Source organism: Harmonia axyridis, chromosome 2 (genome assembly GCF_914767665.1).
Source record: "Harmonia axyridis chromosome 2, icHarAxyr1.1, whole genome shotgun sequence".
NCBI lineage: Eukaryota > Metazoa > Arthropoda > Insecta > Coleoptera > Coccinellidae > Harmonia > Harmonia axyridis.
The window spans coordinates 56268151-56295368 of record NC_059502.1 but is presented as its reverse complement, the minus strand read 5'-3'; the positions used below and the strand labels follow the sequence as shown (position 1 = coordinate 56295368).

The following is a 27218-nucleotide window of genomic DNA, read 5'->3' as shown; positions in this document are numbered from 1 at the left end:
CTCTTCACCAAGAGTCCAAACACTTCGTATTTGAAGTAATGCTGCTGGGCTAGTCGATTCAAAGAGTGTCACCTTGGTCGTTTTGGAGGTTCACATTCGCGTTTTCCTCATCAGATCCTTGACAGTAGTTTGCGAGTTGTTGATAACGGCAGTTAGATGATGAACTGTATTGTCATCTGACATTGTGGCGTTGATGTCGGCACCATAGTCCAATAGCAGGGAGGCCATAGAGTAATTATGTGTTATTACAGCCCCGTGAAGAAGGGTCTCGTTGTCTGAATACCGTTGGTGTACGTCTGCGTTCCTCTGGAGACAATATTTCACAAGTTCTTCATCGCACTGGGTTACTACGTAATTCAGTGGTGTATATCCTTTGAACAGGGTGTCAATGTTTTCTAGATATCTAGCGAATAACTCATCATATGCCTGATTTGATCCGCGACATATTTGTTTGAGGCGCTCTCAACAATTTTTCTATAATTTACCACTAGATCCCTGTAAGTGCAATAAGTACCTAGAATATTTTCATCTTATTTCGACAACTCATCCACGCATTTCTGAGCTAGGCTTCTGAACTTGGGGTTTCCCTCGAAAAAATTCAAGATGATATCGTTCTCCTGATACCTACCCATCAACTTTGGGGTTATATGTTTGATGATAATATCAGCTGATTATAACATTTGCCTCCTCAAGACTGTGTCTAAGACAGTGTCGTTATAATGGGTCAAGGCAAAGACATTTGTGCCCCTTTTCTCAACAAAATCTTAACGAAATTCTTACATCATATCCTAAACCTCTTGTCTTATTCCCGAACTTGAAATGATAGAAAATCTTGTGGAGGGGGGTGAAACCATAGTAGTCAGGTATGTTGACGTCACATCCGCTCTTCACCAACATTTCAAACACTTCGTAGTTGAAGTAATGCTGCTGGGCTAGTCTATTCAAAAGAGTGTCACCTTGGTTGTTTTGGAGGTTCATATTCGCGTTGTACTTTATCAGATCCTTGACAGCAGTTTCCGAGTTGTTGATAACGGCAGCTAGATGAAGAGCTGTATTGCCATCTGACATTGTGGCGTTGATGTCGGCACCATAGTCCAGTAGCAGGGAGGCCATAGAGTAATTATGTGTTATTACAGCCACGTGAAGAAGGGTCTTGTTGTCTGAATATCGCTGGTGTACGTCTGCGTTCCTCTGGAGACAATATTTCATCAGCTCTCCTTCGCACTGGGTTACTCCGTAATGCAGTGGTGTATATTCTTTGTACAGGGTGTCAATGTTTTCTAGATATCTAGCGAATAACTCATCATATGCCTGATTTGATCCGCGACATATTTGTTCGAGGCGCTCTCAACCATTTTTCTATAATTTACCACTAGATCCCTGTAAGTGCAATAAGTACCTAGAATATTTTCATCTAATTTTGATAATTCAGCCACGCATTTATGAGCTAGGCTTCTGAACTTGGGGTTTCCCTCGAAAGAATTCAAGATGATATCGTTCTCCTGATACCTAGCCATCAACTTTGGGGTTATATGTCTGATGATAAGATCAGCTGATTATAACATTTGGCTCCTCAAGGCTGTGTCTAAGACAGTGTCGTTATAATGGGTCAAGGCAAAGACATTTGTGCCCCTTTCCTCAACAAAATCTTAACGAAATTCTTACATCATATCCTAAACCTCTTGTCTTATACCCGAACTTGAAATGATAGAAAATCTTGTGGAGGGGAGTGAGACCATAGTAGTCAGGTATGTTGACCTCAAACCCAAATATTCTAATCTAATTCTGACAACTCCGCCACTCATTTGTACTCAAACAGATCGTTGACAGCAACTTGCAAGTTGTTGTAAACGGCCGCTAGATAGAGAACGGAATTTTGACGTTGATGTCGTAGCCATAGTCTATCGCAGTTTCACCATCATTTTGATTAGCTCTAGATGTTTTGGGATTCGGCGATTAACTGAAGGTCAAATCTAATACAAAATGACCATTTTTGAGTGTAGTATATCCCTCATCTATCGAAAACAAAATTGTGATTTCCTCCTCATGAATAGAAATAAGTTCTAGAATAATGTCGTCTAGGTCTAGATTTTTTGGGTTTCGTTATTGTTCTAAAGGTATACGCGCAATCATAACATGTGATATATTCCAGAATTTTGACAACTCCTCCAAGAATTTTTGTGCGAGTATTGATTGGATTTTTTCAATTGTGTCTCGAGAGAACACAGTATGAAATCTTCGTTCTCCCGATATTATCAACTTTGGAGATGCATATTTAATCAGAATTTCTATTCTGCACAAATTCTATATTTCTCCCCAAAGCTATGTCCAATAGAGTGTCGTTGTAATGTCATTCTTACAGACTGTCCTGAACCTCTGGTCCTATTTCACGAGCTCAACATTGTTGGAAGTAGAGGAGTTCTGATTTATTTTTTTCAAATGATCAGTATATAAAAAATTGGAGTAAAACCATAGTTGACAAGTTTATTGGAGTCGTATCCGATCTTCACCAGAGGCTTAAAAATTTTTTTCACATTGCATCACTAGACCTCAGTAGGTACGTGAATTTATTATTCAGTACAGACTCATTTGATTTCGACAACTTAACCACGAATTTCTGTGCGACGATTGATTCGGACTTTTGGATGTTTCTCGACAAAACTAGAACACAGCAAGATTTCATCGTTCTTCCGATACCATCGACTTTGGGGGTATATGTTTGATGAGAATCTCAGCTAATTCTAACATATTGCTCCTCAAAGCTGTGTCCAAGACAGTGTCGTTGTAATGCGTGGGGCGAAGACATATGTACCCCTTTCTCAACAAAACCCTAACGAAATTTTTACAGTATGTCCTAGACTTCTTATGTTACGTCGTATTCGTTCTTCACCAAGGGTTCAAACAATTCGTAGTTGAAATATTGCTGATGGGCAAATTGGTTCAAATGAGTGTCGCCTTGGTCGTTCTGGATGTTCATGTTGGCGTTGTACTTGATGAGATCCTTGACAGCTAGCTCTAAATTTTTTGGGATTTGGTAGTTGTATGAAGGTGTAGCACAATCTGTAGATGTGACCTAATCCAAAATGGTTTAGAAGGAGTGTGAATATAGCCTCACCCTGAAATTCTGTGTACCCAACCTCAGTGGAACAACAGTTTATATTGATAAATTGATCCGGTACTGGGGCACCAATAGTGTGAGAGTCACATTCCTCTTCTTCTTCTTCGATCTGCATTCGTCCAAAGAGACCTATGTCCAGGAGTGGACGAGTCACATTAGGTCTACCTTATTCCCCTGAATTATTTAGGTTTCAGTGCATTTGCAGAAAATAAATGAACTCCGTCCAAGGTCAGCTCGGAAGTGATGCCGCAGTTCTTGGGGCCCAGCAGGAATATTTGGAGTGCTCTCCTGATATCATACTATTCAACCAGTAAGTCAGCCATGTCATTTCCATGAACCTAGATCGAATGGCAACCCAAAGGCACTTCCTCAAGTACCTGTCGTAACAGCTCTATAAAAATTTTCACAGGTTCTGAAAGTGATCCAATATCTTAGCAGTTCTCTTACAATGCATCAAGAGATCTCAGTAGATGACCTTAATATTCAGTACATTCTCATTTAATCTCGACAACTCCGCCACGCATTTCTGTGTGGGCTTGATTCTGATTTTTTTGGTGATTATCGAAAGAACACAGTATGATATTATCATCCTTCTCCAGATAAAATCGACTTTGGGGTTATATGTTTGATGAAGATCTCAGCACATTTTAACCTCTGGTTTCGTAAGTTTCCTTCATGAAGATCATGATTTATGTGAATTCTATGAAAACAATTTGTTTAGAATTCAGGATTGTAGGTCTTTTAGCATTCATTATTTTTTCTTTCATTTCGAACTTAGAAAATGTGACCTTGAGCTGTTTATTTCCCTGTTTACCAACCACTGAGGTCGATATTTCTTTTTACTTCAAATTTACTTTCAGTTCCTTGGATATATTTATGACGGTTTTCCGACGCAAATCTTCAATTGTTTCGATTTCTGGTAGTCCAGCTATAAGTATACTACCCATCAACCTTGGGGTTATATGTCTAAAAATAATTGTGGATAAATAATCTCGGTACGGTAGTCCAGCTATAAGTATGTTGTTTTTCAGCTTGGCTTGTTCGATTGAATAATTATCTTTTCTCAATTTTTTTATTTCATTCTCTAGTACTTTTTGATTATCAGTATATTTAGTTGAATTTATTCTTGAAAAATATAGTATAGGTTTCTAACACCATTCTTTGCATTCTCCTTTTTAGAATTCTTCGTATCATAAAACAAACGGTTGTCTTTTTGCTTTTCCAATAAAAAATCCATAGTTATTATTGGTCTGTTCTTATTACGTAAAAATTCAGAAAAAACATGTACTTGCAGTCTCCACTCAAAGTCATCAAATTGGGCATCTTGTTTACTCATCCGATTAAGTAATTCAGCTTTTATTTCTTGACAAAAGTTATTCAGTATGAGTTCTTTATCATCATTAAAACCAAGAGTGAGAATAGACTTCCGAAAATCGGCTTCAGTCAGCTTTTGCTGACAAGATAACAAAAGTAAGTTGACCAATCAAAGCACTTGTTGGTTATTTTCGACAAGTACTGATTGTATTTCTGGCACTGGGACGTCTTTATAAACGGCTCTTTTGGGTATATATAATGTGTACGGACTATTGCTCCTAATTCGCCTAACCTAAGTCCTATATGTTTTCGTAAATGTTCATCAAATGCAAAAATTACCTAATCAAATACAATATCATTACTCATGATGCTCTATACTGCGTAAACTGGTATCAATAATAAGAAATATATAATTCAATGAAACTAAATTTAGTACTGACATAAACTGAACTCATTCAAAAACGTAAACTTTGAATTTGATGTTGATACTAAATTGCCGAAGTATTCTCATCATTCTTCTTCAATATTAGTAATTTCTCTTTTGAGATCTTTATTGATTTTTTCCTGTTTTTCCAATCTTGTTCTGAAATCTTCGTTTACTTGAACAAGCATTTCCAGCTTTCCCATTACATCGTTTATAGTGTATGCATTTTTACTTGGCGAAACCAATCTGCTTCCCGTTGATTTTCGATTATTTCTTTTTATTGTTATTTCATCCTCTTCGCTAGATGAACCATCAGTATCTTTCTCACATTCCTCACAAATCCACGCAGTTTTTCCATTCTTGATTAGTTCGCATTCCATATCAGTTACTTAGAACAACTCTGATGGAACTTGTCATGACATTGCCCTTAACACTGAACATGGTATCCACGCTTACCCAGTTTCCTCTTGCATTTGCCACAATTCATTTTCTTCTGTTGCATTTCACCAAGTTCAAATCTAAATTCACTTGACAATATTGTTGTCAAGCCCTGTTCTGTTCTGACGTTGATAAGTTAATGATGAAGGTTTTACCTACATTCCATCAGAATCTCAGCTGGTTCCAGTTGCCCCTTCAAGCCTTGTTCAATATTGTTTCACTGTAATGAGTTTGGACGAATTACATTTGCGCCCCTTTTTAAGAAATTTTTGCGAAAATCTCAAATATTGAACCTTGAATTGAACCTCGTGGCGTGGGATAAAATCATAGTTATCAAGTTTGTACTTTGTACACTTCGTAATTGAAGTTGGTGCTTGGCAAATCGTTTAAAGGGGTGTCGCTTTGGTTCTTCTCGATATTCACACGGTCGGACAGTTTGACATTGTTGTCGAGGCCACATTTGAAAGATTTTTGTTGTTTGAGTTGCGTTGATGGGTACGTCTACGAGTTCTTCTTTGCTCTGAGTTATCATGAAATGTACCGAAGTGTATTCTTGGAACATGGTATCGATGTCCATAACTTGCCCCTCGTTATATTTGTTTGTGGCGCTCTGAACAATTTTTCTTTAATTCACCACTAGATCCATGTAAGTTAAATTAGTACCTAGAATATAGAAGTAATTTGACAACTCCGCCACGAATTTCTGTCCTAGGCTTCTGAACTTGGAGATGTTTATCGAAAGAATACAACATGCGATCGTTCTCCAGATACCTACTCATTAATTTTGGGGTTATCTATATATCCGATGAGAATCTTAGCTTATTCTACCTTTTGCTCCTCAAAGCCGTGTTCAAGACACTGTCGTTGTATTGAATCACGGCAAAAACATTTGCACCCCTATTCAACAAAACTCTCACGAAATTCTTACATGATGTCCTGAACTTCGTGGCGTATCTCCCGAACATGAAATTATAGAAAATCTTGTGAGGGGGGTGAAACCATAGTAGTCAGGTATGTTGACGTCACATCCGCTCATCACTTAAAGTTCAAACAATTTGTAGTTGAAGTAATGCTGCTTCTCTAGTCGATTCGAAGGGGTGTCACCTTGGTCATTTTGGAGGTTCACATTCGCGTTGTACTTTATCAGATCCTTGACAGCAGCTTGCGAGTTGTTGATAACGGCAGCTAGATGAAGAGCTGTATTGCCATCTGCCATTGTGGCGTTGATGTCGGCACCATAGTCCAATAGCAGGGAGGCCATAAAGTATTATTACAGCCACGTGAAGAAGGGTTTTGTTGTCTGAATACCGCTGATGTACGCATACGCTACCTTTTTTGAGTGTAGTATATGCTTCATTTATCGAAAACAAAATTGTGATTTCCTCCTCGCGAATAGTAATAAGTTCTAGAATAATTTCGTCTAGTACTAATTTTTTTGGGTTTCGGTATTGGTCTAAAGGTGTACGCGCCATCATAACATGTGATATATTCCAGAATTCAACAATTCCGCCACGTTGAGAACCTTTACGCATTCCTCCATCTATTCGTCCTCGTATAGACGACTTCTTTTATTCATGATAAGCCTGATTTGATCCGCGACATAGTTGTTTGTTGCGCTCTTGACCATTTTTCTATAATTTACGACTAGATCCCTGTAAGTAAAATTAGTACCTAGAATATTTTCATCTGATTTTGACAACTCAGTCACGCATTTTTGTGCTAGGCTTCTGAACTTGGGGTGTCCCTCAAAAGAATACAACATGATATCGTTCTCCTGATACCTACCCATCAACTTTGGGGTTTTATGTTTGATGAGAATCTCAGCTAATTCTAACCTTTTGCTCCTCAAGGCTGTGTCTAAGACAGTATCGTTATAATGGGTCAAGGCAAAGACAGTTGCGCCTCTTCTCAACAAAAGCCTAACGAAATTCTTACATGATTTCCTAAACCTCTTGTCGTATTCTTCGAACTTAAAATTGTAGGAAATCTTGTGGGGGTGAAACCATAGTAGTCAGTTTTATGTTGACGTCGCATCCGCTCTTCACCAAGAGTTCAAACACTTCGTATTTGAAGTAATGCTGCTGGGCTAGTCGATTAAAAAGAGTGTCACCTTGGTCGATTTGGAGGTTGACATTCGCGTTGTACTTTATCAGATCCTTGACAGCAGTTTCCGAGTTGTTGATAACGGCAGCTAGATGAAGAGCTGTATTGCCATCTGACATTGTGGCGTTAATGTCGGTACCATAGTCCAATAGCAGGGAGGCCATAGAGTAATTATGTGTTATTACAGCCACGTGAAGAAGGGTCTTGTTGTCTGAATACCGCTGGTGTACGTCTGCGTTCCTCTTGAGACAATATTTCACCAGTTCTTCTTCGGACTGGGTTACTCCGTAATGCAGTGGTGTGTATCCTTCGAACAGGGTGTCGACGTTTTCTAGATATCTACCGAATAACATCATCACATTGATAAAATAAGTGATCGATTATTATCAGATCGGATCCTTGACAGCAGCTTTCGAATTGATGCTATATGGAGAGCAATATTACTGTCAGATTTTATCGAGAATGTCGCAGCATCAGTAATTTCTTGTTTGTAAAGTTAGAATATTCTCATCTAATTTCGACAGGTCTGACATGCTCTACTGAGCTATATCTATATATATATAGAGAGAGATATAGAATGAGTTTGTTCTCCAGGCAACTACCCATCAACCTTGGGGTTATATATCTAAAAATAATTGTCGATAAATAGTCTCGATACGAGCATAACATGTTAGTTGTACGCTATTCAAGACTAGTTTATGAACATACATCTTTTTAGTAGTATATATTGTCTGAAATGTAGTGCATAGTAGGTATCTAGATTTATCGATGAAATATATAATTTCAGCAATTCAAAATTGAGAATCAACATTATATGCTATAAAATTTTCATGTACCCCTGTTTTTCATAATGCGCACATAAATTTCTTTGATTTGTCAATATTTCCTAAATGTTCAAATATCTTCATTAACGATATCACTGGCTTACAAAAATGAAAAAAGGTAAATTTTTACCAAGAAATATCACAAATATATACATAGAGAACCCATTCAATACTTGCCAAAGTACCATCAGAAAATGTATGTTTCAACTGTTTACAAAAGCAATACCAACCTACAAAATCAGTGAACATATACTATTCGTATTTGGTGTATTTTTAAAGAAAAAATATAATATCGTTACCTTTTTTGAGTGTAGTATATGCCTAATTTATCGAAAACAAAAACGTGACTTCCTCCTCACGAATAGAAATAAGTTCTAGAATAATGTCGTCTAGGTCTAGATTTTTTGGGTTTCGGTATTGTTCTAAAGCTATACGCGCAATCATAACATGTGATATATTCCAGAATTTTGTCTATACAAGGACCGGGCAGAATATATTCGAATATTTCTGTTAGCAAATTCAACATTTCTGCCACGTTGAGAACCTTTACGCATTCCTCCATCAATTCGTCCTCGTATAGACGACTTCTTTTATTTATCATAAGCCTGATTTGATCCCCGACATATTTGTTTGTGGCGCTCTTGACAATTTTTCTATAATTTACGACTATATCCCTGTAAGTGAAATTAGTACCTAAAATATTTTCATCTAATTTTGACAATTCAGCCACGCATTTCTGTGCTAGGCTTCTGAACTTGGGGTGTCTCTCGAAAGAATACAACATGAGATCGTTCTCCTGATACCTACCCATCAACTTTGGGGTTATATGTTTGATGAGAATCTCAGCTAATTCTAATCTATTGCTCCTCAAGGCTGTGTCTAAGACAGTATCGTTATAATGAGTCAAGGCGAAGACATTTGCGCCTCTTCTCAACAAAAGCCTAACAAAATTCTTACATGATGTCCTAAACCTCTTGTCGTATTTTCCGAACTTGAAATTGTAGGAAATCTTGTGAAGGGGGGTGAAACCATAGTAGTCAGGTATGTTGACGTCACATCCGCTCTTCACCAACGTTTCAAACACTTCGTAGTTGAAGTAATGCTGCTGGGCTAGTCTATTCAAAGGAGTGTCACCTTGGTCGTTTTGGAGGTTCATATTCGCGTTGTACTTTATCAGATCCTTGACAGCATTTTCCGAGTTGTTGATAACGGCAGCTAGATGAAGAGCTGTATTGCCATCTGACATTGTGGCGTTGATGTCGGCACCATATTCCAGTAGCAGGGAGACCATAGAGTAATTATGTGTTATTACAGCCACGTGAAGAAGGGTCTTGTTGTCTGAATACCGCTGGTGTACGTCTGCGTTCCTCTGGAGACAATATTTCACCAGTTCTCCTTCACACTTGCTTACTCCGTAATGCAGTGGTGTATATCCTTCGAACAGGGTGTCGATGTTTTCTAGATATCTTGCGAATAACATCATCACGTCAACATCTGAAAACAAGTTATCGAATATTATCATTTATACGGATAATTGGTACAAATATACTTTTTCCGCAATGGGGTAAAATTATTGTTTGAATTTATCCATAATACTAAGAATGAATATTTTATGCTCCAACTATTTTGAAAGCTTTGTGGTAATTAATCAATATTTGTGGAAATATTATCCCTTTGAAATGCAAAGACTGGTACATATTGGGAATAGCTTCATTCTACTTCCTTTCGAGTTTCTTGTTTTGTTTTGAATTGTGTGAAAAGATTAAAACAACGTAATATTTCAGTATTATTGCAGGGTTATATTAGGAAGGGCAATATTTAAATGATGGTAATTCTATTTGTGAATTCTAATAAATTATATTATTATAATTATAATTATATTTATTCGAAAGTGCAGCAACATTTAATGCTGTGATATTTTTATCGATTAGGTAATATCATAAATGGATAATAATTGGTAAACTGGTAAACGAATACTGTTTCCGAAAGTGGGTAAAAATATTCAAAAGGTATCTAGATTCATTGATGAAACAAATACCTTTATTTCAACGATATAAAGCTGAGAACTTGAGAATGATTATTATATGTTATAACTATTTTGAGGGCTTTGTGGTAATTAATTAATATTTGTGGAAATATTTCCCCTTCAAAACGGAAAGATTGCGGAACATAATGCAAATAGCTACAGTCTACGTTTTTTCGAGTTTCTTGTTTTGTTTTGAATTGTTGAAAAGAATAAAACATGTTATATTTCAGTATTATTGCAGGTTTACATTTAACTCGAGGAAATTGTATTAGTAAATCCTCATAACATATACTAGAAAGCGCAGGAACATTGAAGTGAACATTATATGCTATCATATTTTATCGATCACAGTAGAACCTCGATCATCCGGCCCAATGGAGGGGAAACGGTTCCCGGATAATCGAAAAACACGGACAATCGAAATTTCTCAAAATACGCACAACAACTATGAAAATTAGAAAAATGTATGGGGTACAATTATTTATTAAGCAAAAAAATCAATAGAATCATAATATCATATAAAAATATACAAATGAAAAACAAATCATTGCATTGGTACCTATAATACATCGAATGTATATATTTTAGTTGAAAAAGTATGTAATTTTTGTCTGTCTTTTTTTATTATTCATCTTGAGATAAATGTGAGCCCGAATTTTCCTCAAGTGGAGGACATCAATATAATCCGTATAATATTCCTGCTCTAAATAGTGCATCAAACTATTTGCAAATCTCAACGCGTCTTCGGCAGAAATAGGGTTTCTCTAATTCTGTGGTTATTCCGTTCATTCTTCCACATCTTGTAAAAGAAAATCGTGCGGGAATATATCTGAAACGCACAGTTTTCACGGTTATATTTTATTATTATATGTTGGTACTCCGAACTTTCCGCCACGGCTTTATCTATCGATTCATCAATTTGCCTTAAAGAAATCTGTTCACCCAACCAACATTTTTCAATGCAAAAATCACTAAAAGATATTAATGGAAATATTTCATTAATTTCAATAAAAATGCAATGAATTAGAGAAAATAATGTATAATACTCGTACAGAAGGCTCATTCATCAATGCCTTCTGCACTTGTATTATGAATAACTATTTCCTGCGTGGAAAATTCTTCAACACTTTAATCGTCTGTATCCATACAGTGGTTAGGTTGGGAAAATTTTGATGCGATTTCTGAATCATCCACGGGCAGATTACAGAGTAAAACGGATAATAGGAGAACGGATAATCGAGGTTTTACTGTATTATCATAGATGGATAATTGGTGAACATATACATTCTCGGCAAGTGGGTGAAAATATTGTCCAAAATCACAATGAAGATCTGGATTCATTGATGAAACGAATACCTCAATTTCGACGATGTAAATCAGATAATGAATATTATATTTTATAACTGCTTTGAAGGCTTTATGTTAATTAATTAATATTTGTGGAAATGTTACCCCTTCAGAGCTCAAAGACTAGAACATATTAGAAATAGCTACATTCTATTTTCGTTAGTTATTGCACAAGTGCATCAAAATTACCGATAATTTTGCATGACAGCGTGTTGTCATAAAAACTGCATTCGGTCATTTTCATTTTTGGAGAAAGATCCCGACACCGAAGGTGGAGGGCTCTTTCTCCAAAAATGAAAATGACCGAATGCAGTTTTTCAAAGAAAACACGCTGGAATGCGAAATTATCCGGTAATTTTGATGCACGAGTGTAATTCGGGGGAATATTTCCCGAATAAACTGTTACATTACCTGTCAAACTGATTTAGAATGGAATTGCCATAGATTCGAACTGTGTTAGGCATAGAAACTAAGCATCTATGAACAGAACAATTATCGCAGTGCAGTTTCGCTTCCTACAATGCAATTATCGCTGTAATTTTCGATAATTGTTCTCCAGATACATAGAATTTTTGACAGGAGGGAAATATTCGTTAGTAATTATACAAGTGCATCAAAATTACCGATAATTTTGCATGACAGCGTGTTATCATAAAAACTGCATGAGTTTGACCGAATGCAGTTTTTCAAAGAAAACACGCTGGGATGCGAAATTATCTGGTCATTTTGATGCACGAGTGTAATTCGGGGGAATATTTCCCGAATAAACTGTTATCTACATTACCTGTCAAACTGATTTAGAATGGAATTGCCATAGATTCGAACTGTGTAAGATGCATAGAAACTATGCATCTATGAACAGAACAATTATCGCATAGCTGTTTCGCTTCTACAATGCAATTATCGCTGTAATTTTCGATAATTGTTCTCCATATACATAGAATTTTTGACAGGAGGGGAAATATTCGCTGTAATTTTCGATAATTGTTCTCCACATACATAGAATTTTTGACAGGAGGGAAATATTCGCTGTAATTTTCGTTAATTGTTCTCCATATACATAGAATTTTTGACAGGAGGGAAATATTCTTTGAAATTTCTTGTTTTGTTTCAAAAGAATGAAACAACGTTTTAATTTGAGTATTATTGCAAGTTTACATTTATAGGTGAATAATTACCACAAGGAATATTGTAGTTGTGAATCCTAATAAAATATTCTAGAAAGTGCAGCAACATTGCAGTGAACATTATATGCTATAATATCTTTGAAGGTTTTGTAGTAATTAAAATTAATTAATATTTGTGAAAATATCACCCCTTCAAAACGCAAAGACTGGAACATATAGCGACTAACTCCATTCTATTTTCTTTCGAGTTCCTTGTTATGTTTAGAATTGTTTGAAAATAATGGAGCAATATTATAATTCAGTATTATTGCAAGTATATAGTCAAAGGTGAATATTTAACTCAAAGAAAACTGTGTTGATAGTTTTAATGAAATGTCTAGTAAGTGCACCAACTTTTTGAATGTTGTTTGTCATTTAATAAATTTCAAATTTATCCTTGATGAAGGTTATTTAATATAAAGAACAAATTTTACAATTACATAACTATACTGTATGCATTTTTGCATTAGTAAATCATTTGATCTACTAGTCAAGTTAAGTGCGTGGACTTAATTGTTGGTCTATGGTTAAGTTTCCTCTATAACTGTTGAATACAAAGGTTATTGAAATTTTTCCTATTTTTTTGTGACTGGAGTTGAATAAAATAAATAAGATATCCAAATGTACAAGATAAATATAGTGTGCCCAATAGAAAAAAAAAATAATTGGTTTTATTCCTCGATATAGTATTAGTAGGTATTACGAAGAAAATAAATATTTATATAACAAAATATGATAAATGTACTCGTAATAGTTTAAAGAGTGTATCTATAAAACGTTCAATATTTCCCAAAACGTTTTGTATATGAAGTTGTATATAGTTATACTACTTGAGTAGTAGTAACCACACTTTAATTCACTAAATCTTTACAAGCTTTTAACAAATGTTTCGACAACGACGTTGTCACCTCGTCTTCAGAAACCGAAAATTACTGTTAGTTCCTGAAGATGGCGAAACTAAATATTAATATTGTGGTTACTACAAATCTAGTAAAACATAATCTGTAGGTATGTATTCATTGTATCTCTATTTTATGAAAAAACATAGAAATTCGTTTCGTACTGCCAAATAATTGTATGAATTTTGTTTAATAATTTCAAAATGTGTTAGTTATAGTTCAAATGAATATTTTAGATACCTAATCTGCATAGAACTAACTTAGAAAAAAGTGTAGTCATGAGGAATCATTACCTTGTTAGGCTATGAAAATATATTTCAGGTCTTCTGTTATATCATACCGTATTGTGTAAATTGTTCAATTTATGAAGAAATAAAATTCTTGTTTTGTTACATGGACTTTGTTCATTGGCAAATATCCTAGAGGATTAAATTAAAATAGCAGTAGTAGGCAATATCGAACGAATGAATAAATATTTTACGCATGCTCAACGCACACCCTTTAAAAATGAAAAATAAATATTATCTGCAACTTGAACTGAATATTAGTACCAAATTTCATTGAAATCGGGGGAGACTTGTAGAAGTTGAGACTTACAATAATGTGCGGATACAGACCGACAGACAGGTATACCTACGAAAGTTAATCATGATGGTCTGAAATGCAATTTTGCGATCGTAAATTTTTATATTGGAAACCAAAATTTGTTCTTTCCAATGGTGATCACAATTCTTGAAAAGTTAGTGTTTATGGTGCGGCTAATAAGAAAATCATATTTAACAATATGTGTACGTAATAAAGGTGTCGGTACACTACCTATCTCACTAGGTTCTTCAGGGAAGATTCACTTTGATTCTGTGCGGAAATTTCTCGTTCGGTTCTTCCAATTTTTGGAAGAAATTTTCTTATTGCAATTTAGAATAAACTCATTGATTTTTTCGAAAAAAAAGTTAGTTTTATAACGTATTCGACTGGCTGCACAGTTCGAATTAATCCGAGCTAATTATGTCATTTAGTTCTACATAAATTCGAATTAATTTGCACTGGTGCAGCCAGTCGTATACGCTACGAGTTTTATACCTTTTTGAAAATTGAAAGGTTCATCAATGATATCTCAATTATTTCAATAATGAATTTCAAAATTTTCATGGAGTTACCGATTTTTCTAATACACTCCTTTCATCCAATTGTCATTCATCGCTGATGCGTTCTTTTTTTAATTTTTGCATTATAATTTAAAAACTTCAACATTTAACAATTCATTATTGAAATAATTGACATAGGATTGAAAAACTCTTCAAATTCCAAAGTGATATAAAACAAAAACAATAAATTTTCCAAAAAATCAGTGAGTTTATTCTTAACTTCAATATAAAAAATTGAAAGGAACGATCAAGCCATTTCCAAACAGAATCAAAATGAATCTGCACTAAATAACCTAATGAGGAAGGTAGTATATAGTATAGTTGTACAGGGTGGGCAAATTTCGATGTTTTAGCACTACAACTTTTAAACCAGATGAGATAGACAAAATCTGATACCCCATTCTCGGTCTCTTTTTCTGAGAAACTAACAAGGGCAGTATTCATTTTTGGCCACCTTCTTTTGTTTTCGAGTTATAAGCGAAAATTGGAAAAATGGCGATATCGAAAAACATTTATATTTCCGCTAATACTGATGATAGAGCTTTGAAATTAAAACATTATAGAGGCATTTTTTTACGTAGAATCCAGTGGCGTGCTTGTATTTTCAAAAGGATTTTTAATTACGAAGCTATGACCCAAAGTTATGTTTTTTCAAATGGGAACACTAGATTTTTGTGCCATTTTCTGAAAGCTTAATTTTTCATCGTATAATTCGGATCGATATAAATAATAGAAAATGGCCAAAAACCTCTTTTCACCTAAGAGTCTCAATATTTCTATGGATTCAACTGTTGATGAACACGGAAAAATTGAGCTTTCTATAACAAGTGCAGTGTCCTTCCGTCAATCTGATTATTTCTATGCTTTTCACTTATTTCTACAAAATTCGAATCTAGATAAATTTTTTATCTAAAAATTGATTTGGAAATAAAGGAGAAATCACAAGATCGAATTTTTCAATCGAAAGAGTTGTATTGAGATGCATGTATCAGAAGATTATTTACATAGATCTCCAGAATTAATACGCACAAGTACCAATCCATTTTAAACAGCATATGAAACAATGCATATATAATTGAACTCAACAATTTAATTACGAAGCGACAAACAGAAATAATATTTAACCTAATAATGACAACAATTACACAATGCACAGTCGACACCTCTTCTCGATATTTCAATAGATGAATATTTGAAACTGTATTCAAGCTACCTAGGAAACTTTTTCCAAGTTCGTTTATCTTTTCGAAACTATTTGTATAAAATAAATATAGATTCGAATTTTGTAGAAATTAGTGAAAAGCATAGAAATAGTCAGATTGACGGAAGGACACTGCTCTTGTTATAGAAAGCTCAATTTTTCTGTGCTCATCAGCAGTTGAAACCATAGAAATATTGAGACTCTAAAGTAAAAAAGGTTTTTGATCATTTTCTGTTATTTATTTCAATATTTGTATAAAATAAATATAGATTCGAATTTTGTAGAAATTAGTGAAAAGCATAGAAATAGTCAGATTGACGGAAGGACACTGCTCTTGTTATAGAAAGCTCAATTTTTCTGTGCTCATCAGCAGTTGAAACCATAGAAATATTGAGACTCTAAAGTAAAAAAGGTTTTTGATCATTTTCTGTTATTTATTTCAATACGAATCATACGATGTTATATATTTTTGAAATCAGGAAAAATTAAGCTTTCAGAAGATGGCACAAAAATCTAGTGTTCCCATTTGAAAAAACATAACTTTGGGTCATAGCTTCGTAATTAAGAACCCTTTTGAAAATACGAGCACGCCACTGGATTCTACGTGAAAAAGTGTCTGTGAAATGTTTTAATTTCAGAGCTCTATCATCAGTATTAGCGGAGATATAAACATGGGCGCCCGCAGAAATTTTTCTCAGGGGGGGCAAAAAAAAAATTATTGAAAAACGATAAGGCGTCCATGATTGTCATTGAAAACCGGAAAATTGTTGAGAATCCATTACTTTCCTTTTTTCCATGCCCTTTGGATTGAGAAAGTAATATTGAGTGTGTTGTGCTGAAAAATGAGGCAATCAAAATCTCAGGGGGGGCCACGGCCCCCCCTGGCCCTCCCCTGCGGGCGCCCATGGATATAAATGTTTTTCGATATCGCCATTTTTCCAATTTTCGCTTATAACTCGAAAACAAAAGAAGGTTGCCAAATATGAATACTACCCTTGTTAGTTTATCAGAAAAAGGGACCGAGAATGGGTTATCAGATTTTGTCTATCTCATCTGGTTTAAAAGTTGTAGTGCTAAAACATCGAAATTTGCCCACCCTGTACATACATTGAATTCCTCTTATCGAATAAAACTTTTTTCTACCATTTTTCTCGATTCGGATCAGGTAAGAATATAGATTGAATCATTTCAAAATGGACTAATGCACCTATATATGTCTTTTTGATGTTTACACCACTGAAATAACACAGAACTCAATCATTGTGAACAAAGGAGTTCTCTGAATGACATTATTTATTTGGATGAACATTGCCAGATCCACGAATAATTAGGACGAATTTGCAGTATATCACATTTCGAATATATTTTGAACTTGAAATTAATATACACCTTTAAAACCCACTCTGTGTTAGAGTGCTGGTACTAAGATGGGTTGACTATAAATGAATAGAGATAGAACCTCAATTTCCTAGAAAATATCGAACACATAATTTCAGTTCTGCATCTTGAACTGAAATTATGTGTTCTTCAGAAAAAAAAATGTTATTTTCTCTAATCACATGGAATTTGTTATTTAATTTTTTTGCTTAAATTGTTCTTATGCCCACTTTCTCAATTTAATTAAGACAGGATGGTTATAAATTATGATAAATATTCATTGATATACCGCTCTTCACTAATACTGACAACAATTCTATCTGATAACATTTCGAAATTGACGATCATAAATTTTATGTTATTAATTTTCATTGAAATTTTTTTATTTTTCTTTATATAAATCCGTGGTAAGTAAAATATTTGCAAAATTCACTACGATTATTGATAAAGACTCTGAATCTATTGATTATTTCAACTTTGTTAGTATACAGTTTGTACCAGCTATATGGAATAATTTCTATAATACCTAAACAAATTTGAAATTTTCGGAGAAATGATAGAAAACGTGAGAAATTATTGATGATATTTTTCTCGGGACATATATTATGAATAAAAAATTTAATTTTTTAAACAAGAAAGGTATATGTTTGTAGAATGCCCTGCTCAGAGAAAAATATAAAAATTATTTTTCAAATCGCTTACCTATTGAATAATTGCCTTTCCTTTCAAAAAGGGGAATGAATAATTCCCAAGTTGACTCAATCTAATTATTCCCATGAGTTCTTCTTTCCTATTACTTGATGAACCCTTCTTTTATATCGAAATATTGATGGGTATCACCTACGAGATAATGTATTCAAAAATTCGAAAATAGGCAGGAAAAATCTGAGTATTTTGTTGCTTTTCAGTATTATCTGTCAATGAATCAAGCTTCATTATAATTGATCATTTCATAGATGTGTTTTTTCAACACAATTTTGTTACAAACCTCTGTAGCAGAAAAAACAAACCAATGACATTTTCAAATTTGAAATATCGAACTTTTTTATGTAGGTATTTATATCTCTTTATCTAGAAGCATTAATTATTTTTGATAACAAAAAATTATTCGACATTAAGAAGAGATATATTAGATACTTACAACATGAATATAGATGCGTTTCGGATATGATTTTCAGGTTGTTTCTTTTTACCATACATTAATCTAAATGATATTCATTATCTTATATGTCCTCACAGATTTCAAGACGAGAACTGAATCAAATGAACTCAATATGATACAGTATCTTGTACCACAGAATATCTCTTCTTCTCATCTAATGTACGAAGATAACAGTGTATATCTTCGTTCAAGTTGAAAAGAAAAAGGTCTGTTTGGGTAGAAAAATTTAGATTATAGGAAATCGCTCGAAACCTTCAATTTCGTTTTTGAGAGGGACAATTTTTCGCAAAACAAAAAAAAAAGTTCAAAAAACAAAATCATATACATATATTTGCATACTAATAATAATAATAATATATTCATCATCAAAGTTTACATATACATAAACATCCATATGAGGGACTAATGAATATTCAAAAAATAGAGAAAACCAAGTAAAATGGTTTTCTGTGAGTAAAATCACAAATATTAAAAAATTTTACATTAGCCTTAATGTGTAGGTAAGTAGATGCAGAGTATCATTCCATTTTCGGTCTTTTCTCAATCCAGTAATAATTTGCATAATAATCCAGTAATAATTTGCATAATAATAATATGTTGAAAATGGTCCTAAAATGAACGCCAACATGGATTGGCGGAGTGCACAAGGCGATGTCTGAACGGAACTTATAGCCAGGAGACTGGGAAGATAGAAGAGGATGGAAGCTGGGAATCGGAAGGCGTAGAACGCTATAGATTCTGAATATACCGCGTGCTATTTGGGCAGCTGTCACTTTTGAAGCTGACATATTTTGACAATTAACAAGTAAGAACTACGCCGCCAGTACTAAAACTGGAAATATACACGCCTCAACCACTCATTGAAATTTTCAAAATTCATTTCAGAAATGGGGAAAATTTTACAGTCACAATGGACTAGTTTAGTGATGTTGATAATATTATATTTGACACGATAGAATTAAAATATAGGGCATAACTGATAAATCAGTGAAAACATTTTGAAAATCCATCAATAAATGACTGAGAAATAGATTATTTAAATTTACGTATTTAATCGCGAAACGTCTTTGGTCTGTGACGTCACGGCTCTTGCCTGTGATCGCTACACCATAAATTACGTTTAAATACTTAGCCGCGCCAAGGCTCTCGCGCCGTTTGTAGTTGTACTTGTACAGTGAAGTTTTAACTCGAGTTTTCTTTTTATGTCACCATAATGGAAGAAGGCTTAGTGAAAGGTCAAAGTGACAATTTGCCTAAAATAGATATATTCGCAGTGATGGAGTTTTTTTCTTCAAATCCATCTTATGTCAGTGCTGAAATAAAAGGAGTTAAACTTTTCAAGTAAGTATCTACTATTGAGTTTGCTTCATCATGGTTCAACTTATAACGATGGTTTCTTTAAAAAACGTTTCATAAACAGTTTGTAGTTGAGTACTGGTTGTTGAGGTCTATCAATGGCAAAACATATTTCTGTGAGGAGTAAAAAGTAAAAAGAGAAAAAAGTAATTTATATGTATGTATATAGTAAGTTATTTCAGCCATCGTGTAACGAACAAAACACGACACGAACGGCACAAGTGATTGTACACCAATGAATTCGTAAGCACTCTGCGAATACCAGTCGTCTAGTGTGTGACGTCACGACACTTACACGTACTATGAAATTATTCTTCCAAGCGCAACTTCAAAGTCCCATAACTTTTTCATTTCTAGAGATATTCCAATGATTCTTCCACATTTTTTATTCATTTTACTTAAATTTTTAGAACTAATCCTTAACAAAAAAGTGAAAACTAGTCCATTCGCAAAAATAAAACGTCGTCGTGCAGCACTCTTCTTGGCCGGCAAAAGTGAAACTGGTGGAAAAGAACCACTGAGAATATTGCTGCTGTAGCACGTAGTGTTGCAAAAACCGAGGTTTGTCGATTCCTCGTCGATCTTGGTATCCATTCCATACACCACATTATAACGTATTTTGCATACATATTTAGGTCTTATGGTTTAAGGCATTTAAGATTGAGTGAACACATGATTTCAAATCGATTGATCACCAGAAATATTGCATATTTGCTGATTGAGTCTGTGAAATGCATCAAAATGATTGTTGGAAAGCCTCTCCATCATCAAAGTTTAACTGTTTGGTGCGGTTTTTGGGCTGGTGGTTTGAATGGACTTATTTATCCGAAAATGAGGCTGGTTCAACTCTTACAGTGATTGAGCTATCGAGCTATATGATTAATAATTTTTAATGGCCGGAATTGGAAGATATTGATGTGTTCAATGGATTCAGTACTTTCAATTTTAATTACAAAATACTTCATATCGAAAAAAAAAGTCACCGTTTGAATCTACTAGAATCACTTAAGATTAACAATACAATTCTAGACAGATTTTTTTAATTTCCAAACAGATGTAGATAAGTCACCGCTCTTGAACATCTTTGAGTAAAAATTTTTGGAAATTCCAAATTGCATCAAAAAACTCATATAGTATCTCGAACCGAGAAGACCGTAGACCCATCAAAGAATCCATAAATTAAACATTTTATTGCTCCATAGGCACTATCATTTTTCGTGTATATATAGCTGAAATTGTATTTCAAAATTCAACACTTTGCAATGTAACCTTGATGAAGCCGCTTAGACGGCGAATCAATTGTCGGAAGTAATTAAAATCTGTGGAAATTAGTAAGTGTTTATATTTATTTTATACCAAATCAATATTGATGTGTGATGTATTCAATGAGGTACATCGTGATAAGCATGTTAATAGAAAATACATTCTGGATTTTGTACGGATATTTTAAGAAACTGATACAGTGACAAATAAAACACGAAATACCGAATGCGAGTTATTAATGAAGGTTAAATTATTGAGGTATTCTTCTTCTTTAGGTGCCGTCTTCTATCGAAGGTTGGCGATGACTTCCGCAAACTCTTCTCTTGATTGTGCCTTCCTTATCAGTGACTGAAAATCTAGGCCAGTCCACTCTTTTATATTCCTCAACCATGTCATCTGTCGTCTACCAGGGCCCCGCCTACCCTCAATCTTTCCTTCCATTATGATTCTTAGGAAGTTATATCTTTCATGCCTCAGTAGGTGCCCAAGATATGATGTTTTTCTCTTCTTGATTATGAGGTATTAAGACAGGCCAATTAGAGATCCAACATTAAGCACCAGAAAATTAGCTGTCATCGCTAATATCAATAGATCGACCATATAACGTTAGTGGACTCTCAACAAATTCATATTTTTTTCATATGAAATCAAATGAACGAATAAAATTAATATTATCATCGTCTTTTTAAATTTTTTAAAGTCTTGACTGAAAGAATGCAGGAGTTATGGAAGTTATGGGCTTATTATAATAACAATTTTTAACAGAATATTTGAAACGCCCTGTGACGAATTCTCCAAAATTCAGGTGATGCACAATATCCCCACATTCTTCTACTTCGAACATGTGAAAACGGTTTATGATTATTGTATTGAAAATAGGAATAACGAACATAATATTGATCACGCATATTTTTCCGAGTTCTTTTTTTTGATATATTGAAAAATGTTTCGACGAATGCAACTACTCGAATAGAAAATATTCAGAATTGAATACTCGACCATAGCAGAAAAGAAAAAAAAAAAATTTTTTTTGGAGAAATGTTTTTTCATTCTTAGTAAAAATGAAAAAGCTAGGGTTTCAAGATCATTTTAGCTCGGAAGAGAATGTGGTACAATTTCATAATCCCGATTTTCAGATTTCAAATAGGTCCTGTTTTTCAGAAACGCTTAATATGTACTCGAACTCAGTATATCAGACATATTTGATATATTGATCTATTAAATTAATATTGATCGATGCTCCTTAACTATTTCTGAAATGGTAATAATTATTTGTGAATAGTCCCTTTTATCTTTTTTACTATTTTTGTTGTATGTCTTTAATTTTTGCTTAGTATATAACTTGTTTGGGTCAATTTTCTAGCGCATATTCAACTGGTGATTAAGAAAGGTAATTACAAAATTATCAACAAGAGTGTTATGAAATCAATCTGCTTATTTGAAGGTCCTAGACTTTGAGCGAATCAATCTTCTATTATGTCTCCAATAAAATAATTTAAAACTATTTTCCATGATCAAGATTCAAGATGCGTTAGATTAATTTCATATCAGGGAATTGATAATATAGTAATGAGTGAACAATTAATTCCATATTTTACCAAAAACAAATCCGAAAAAGAATTAACGTACAGTTACTTTATACCACTTAAGTATATCGAATCTAATTTCTATACTTTCATCTCTAATAAGATATGTGGTGCAGTCAATACTGATGTGTTTTCCACAGGAAAGTTTGGAGGTTGTTTTGATTTCTTCGTTTTCGAATGTTTTTTGGGGTGTTGAATCTGAATCTGAGTTTTGCCACCAAAATTTCGTGACAAAATATTGAAAAAAAATGCAAAAAAAGGTGAAACATTTCTTTTATAGCGGTTTTTCATTCATACATCGGAAAATATCTATTTTTTGTGAGTGATTTTCCTATATAAAAAGAGAGCATATATAATTTCCTACAATTTCTTCAAGTTTTTTGTCCGATAAACCGTTCTGTCTGACGTATTTAATCTGTTTAGCCATCATCATCTTAGAAAAAATTATTTTTAAAATCACTTTTTGAAATTTAGTTTATTTCGTCATATTGATTTCAATGAATATATTGAGGATTTTATAAAAAAGAGTACTCAAATTCAATAATAAATTAATAATAATAATAAATCTTTATCCAGAAAAATACACAATCACAAAAATTGTAAGAATGAAATGAGGAATGTGCAGCTTAGACTCAATCCGTATGTTACAGGCAACTCTATTCCTGCTGGATACATTCCTTGACATAGTTCACGAGGTGATGAAAATACAAAAAACAAATATTTAGAGAGTTGGAATAGATGCGCGAAGAACGTGACGTATGAGAATGAGAAGGAGCATCAATACTCAATTCAATGAGGAAAAAAAGAAAGAAAGATCTGTCAGTGCAATGAGTATTTTTTCAGTAAACACGAGGCTTCACTCAACCCAGAATTCTTTGGAACTTATCAGAATTTTTCTTATATACGTTGCTATTTCAGACTTGGACTTTCATCTATTAAAATTTATTCTCTTCAGTGATTGAGGCAAAATGTTGAGGAAATTAGGACCGAAGTGATAGACATTTCTCTGGAGATAAGTCCTGCAGAGACGAGGAACCTCTACCGCTCCCATGACCAAATTTCTAGTGAAATATGGGTTGCTGACATAAATACTGTTCACCTTCATTTGGTATACTATACACTCGAAGATACTCCAGGGGAATAAACTAAAGGATCAAAATAAAATTTGAAATTTTTAGCGGTTTTTCAGATGGCTGTATTTTCGATAACAATGGTCGTATCTCAATTTGAAAAAAGCTTTTTGAAGCTTGAAGTTTTTAGTTTTTCAGTTTTTATTTTTGGCCTACATACTTGGAATTTTTTTTCCAACTCAACCACTATATGGATGAGATAACTTGTTCATTCAGCTTCAATATCCTTTTTTCAAAATTTCGATACGAGCACTTCTCTCTGAAATATCGACCTTCGAATTGAAAAGGACCTTTTTGTCTTTAACCATCAATATCTCATCAATCAATAATTGCACAGAAAATTTAGGAGATGTTTGAAATCTTGAATTAATTCTCTACAAGAAGGAGCTATGGTATTTTCGGAAAAAAATTTTCTTCGTTCTCTACATTGAATTGAAAAGTTGATAAAAAAGGGCTTTTGGAGGCTTTTTGGATAATCAAGCGCTGAATGTTCAATGTTGAGTATACGTTCACAGTTCAATATCACTACAAAAATCCCAGAGAATTTCAATTCAATCTATGGAACGGTTTTTTTCGTTTCATTCGATCCAATTTCCAAAAAATTAAAGGACCACGCGTTCTAACCATGTTAGGAAATCAAAAATAATTTTCAAATTTTGCAAATTCGTTTTGAGAATAAACCGGCTTTTTTTAGCGTTGTAAAAGTTCTATAGATGAAAAGTTGAGATATGCAATTTCTGAAAAGCGAGTGGAACGATTTCGAAATTCCCTTTGGTATATATCAGCTTAATTTTGAATTTAATTTGGTTTCTATCATCAAGATTATGGAATGAAATTACGGCATCGCAGTAGAAATGATAAAATTTTTTTTCTTCATTTTGTTGATTATGAACATTTGAATCGAAAATATGATACTCTAATTCTTTGAAAATTCGATCGAATGAAACAAAAAAACCGCTCCATGGATTGAATTGAAATTCTCTGGGATTTTTGTGGTGATATTGAACTGTAAAACACATACTCAACATTGATGGTTTTTTCGATATTTTGAATTCAGCGCTTGATTATCCAAAAAGCCTCCAAAAGCCCTTTTTTATAAACTTTTCAAATCAATGTAAAAAACGAAGAAATTTTTTTTCGAAAATACCATAGCTACTTCTTGTAGAGAATTCATTCAAGATTTCAAAACATCTCCTAAATTTTCTGTGCAATCAATGATTGGTGAGATATTGATGGTTAAAGAAAAAAGGTCCTTTTCAATTCAAAGGTTGATATTTCAGAGAGAAATGCTCGTATCAAAATTTAGAAAAAAGGATATTGAAGCTGAATGAACAAGTTATCTCATCCATATAGTGGTTGAGTTGGAAAAAAAATTTCCAAGTCTGTAGGCCAAAAATAAAAACTGAAAAAATTTCGCAAAAATTTTAGACACTGTATTCATTAGGATTGAGCGGTACACGTTGCTTGAAAAATTTCTAAACTATAAACTTCTAGCTTCAAAAAGCTTTTTTTCAAATTGAGATACATTCATTGTTATCGAAAATACAGCCATTTGAAAAACCGCTGAAAATTTCGAATTTTATTTTGATCCTTTAATTTATTCCATTAGTATATATATCTGTCTTATATTTAGTTTGTTATCAATTAAAAAAAGTTTTTCACTGCTAAAGGTTTTTTAAACATTCATTTTTATTTTTAGAATATACTTTCGTATTATTTGAAGATCTTCCAAAGCAGTGTTGAGCAGACCACCCCACATAACAATACAATATCTCAACACGAAGAAGACCAAAGATTCATAAACGCGGAACATACGAAGTCTAGTTGCGAATTCACGAAAGTTGTAAAATACATACTCAAATTCAATAATTTGTATAGGAAAAATTATATTTTCCGCAAAAACTGAAATTTTTTACCTTTTTTTTAATTTTTTCAATGTTCTGTCACGAAATTTAGGTGGCGAACCACAGCACCCCAAAAAGCATATAAAATTCAAGAAATCGAAAAAGTGGGTTTTTGCAGAGATAAAATACGCCAATTTTCAACTACCATTTGAGCCAGAACGGTCTATCTATCGGACAGAAAATCTAATGAAAAAGGGGCATTTCCCTGGATTCAACATTGCAGAGTTTGTGAACCAACCAAATTTCTTCAAGTTGGGACCGATAAAAATAAAAGCATATTGCGCACGCGCCATGCAATGTGCATCCGGGAAATCTTTTATTTTATTTGGGCTTATTTTTATCACCCAGACTGAACATCAGTTCCTACTAATTTTCATCAAAATTTGAATTGAAGGAGTTAACGAAATCGAGGTAGATCAGAATGCTCTAAAATGCATAATGCGAGTGGAAGCTCCAATTCGGTGGCCAAATTCTTTTCAAGGCTTTTACCAACTTACGGTACACTTCGAAATCATAAAAAAATTTTCTCATAGAGATAAATATCGAAATTCAGTAATGCTCTATTTTTCTGGTTATTGACATTTTTATAGATATCTCATAAATATTTGGTAAGTAAACTGAATATTTATCAACAAACAAAGATTTAACAAGATTATCCACATTCTACAAATAAACTAAAATGCATATCGCAGGTATGTAAACACAACATTGAAAACAATCTCATCTGATCTAACATCTTGAGCGCATGTCCGAAATATGCAGATTTTCTGTGTTTCAAATTCAAATTTCGACAATCCGACAAGAATGAAATTAATTTGAAAGAATTCGTTGCAAGATGCGATCCAGTAATTCAACTTAAATACATTAGAAACTAACGATTAGAGATAATAATTTGAATTTGATCTCGGACTCTATTCGATTGTTTCAAAGAGGAAAATGGAGTCAACATATCTCCGTTTTATGGATTTTTACACTCACCACCGTGCTTGAAGGCGTACAATGCGATCGACTGTCCGTCAACATGGTTCATCATAGGATCGGCACCACGGGAAAGAAGAATTTCCATGATTTTCTTTTCCTCGGCCGTGTTTAATTCCCATATTATTTTTGTCACAGTTGCAAGAGGAGTGATTCCCATGGAGTTAACACAGTTCACGTATTCGGGAAATTCATCCAGCATCTCTTCAACGAATTTGTAGTTTCCTCTTTCCGCATAGACGTGCAGCTCGTATTCACAGAAATACGGGAAGTTATCGGCTTCAACATAATATTTACTTAGTGGTCTTTCTGCATCTGTTCTTGTTAAGGCGACATTAAACATTTTCGAGCTCTGGAAGTCACCTACAAGACGAACTGATGAAAATAAACATAGAATCACTTGGAGTTGCACGGGTGACTGGGAGCATACTTGCAACGTTGCCAACAAGCAATGGTG

At 33.8% G+C, this 27218-nt stretch overlaps 2 protein-coding genes across 2 annotated transcripts; both read right to left on the bottom strand.

Annotated features, from left to right (window-relative positions):
- Positions 1 to 319: 319 nt before the first annotated feature.
- Positions 320 to 27183, bottom strand: LOC123673433 (putative ankyrin repeat protein RF_0381). Its single transcript, XM_045607914.1, has 7 exons — positions 26762 to 27183; positions 8580 to 9715; positions 8000 to 8022; positions 7340 to 7736; positions 6937 to 7263; positions 2873 to 3073; positions 320 to 1344 (listed from the first exon to the last, which is right to left on the bottom strand). Exons 1-7 carry the CDS (start codon positions 27102 to 27104, stop codon positions 754 to 756), a joined length of 3018 nt encoding a protein of 1005 aa, XP_045463870.1. The 5' UTR covers positions 27105 to 27183; the 3' UTR covers positions 320 to 753.
- On the bottom strand, positions 6606 to 8561 carry LOC123672200 (putative ankyrin repeat protein RF_0381). The gene has a single exon (XM_045606213.1). The coding sequence runs from the start codon at positions 7751 to 7753 to the stop codon at positions 7265 to 7267; it is 489 nt and encodes a 162-aa protein (XP_045462169.1). The 5' UTR covers positions 7754 to 8561; the 3' UTR covers positions 6606 to 7264.
- Positions 27184 to 27218: the final 35 nt, after the last annotated feature.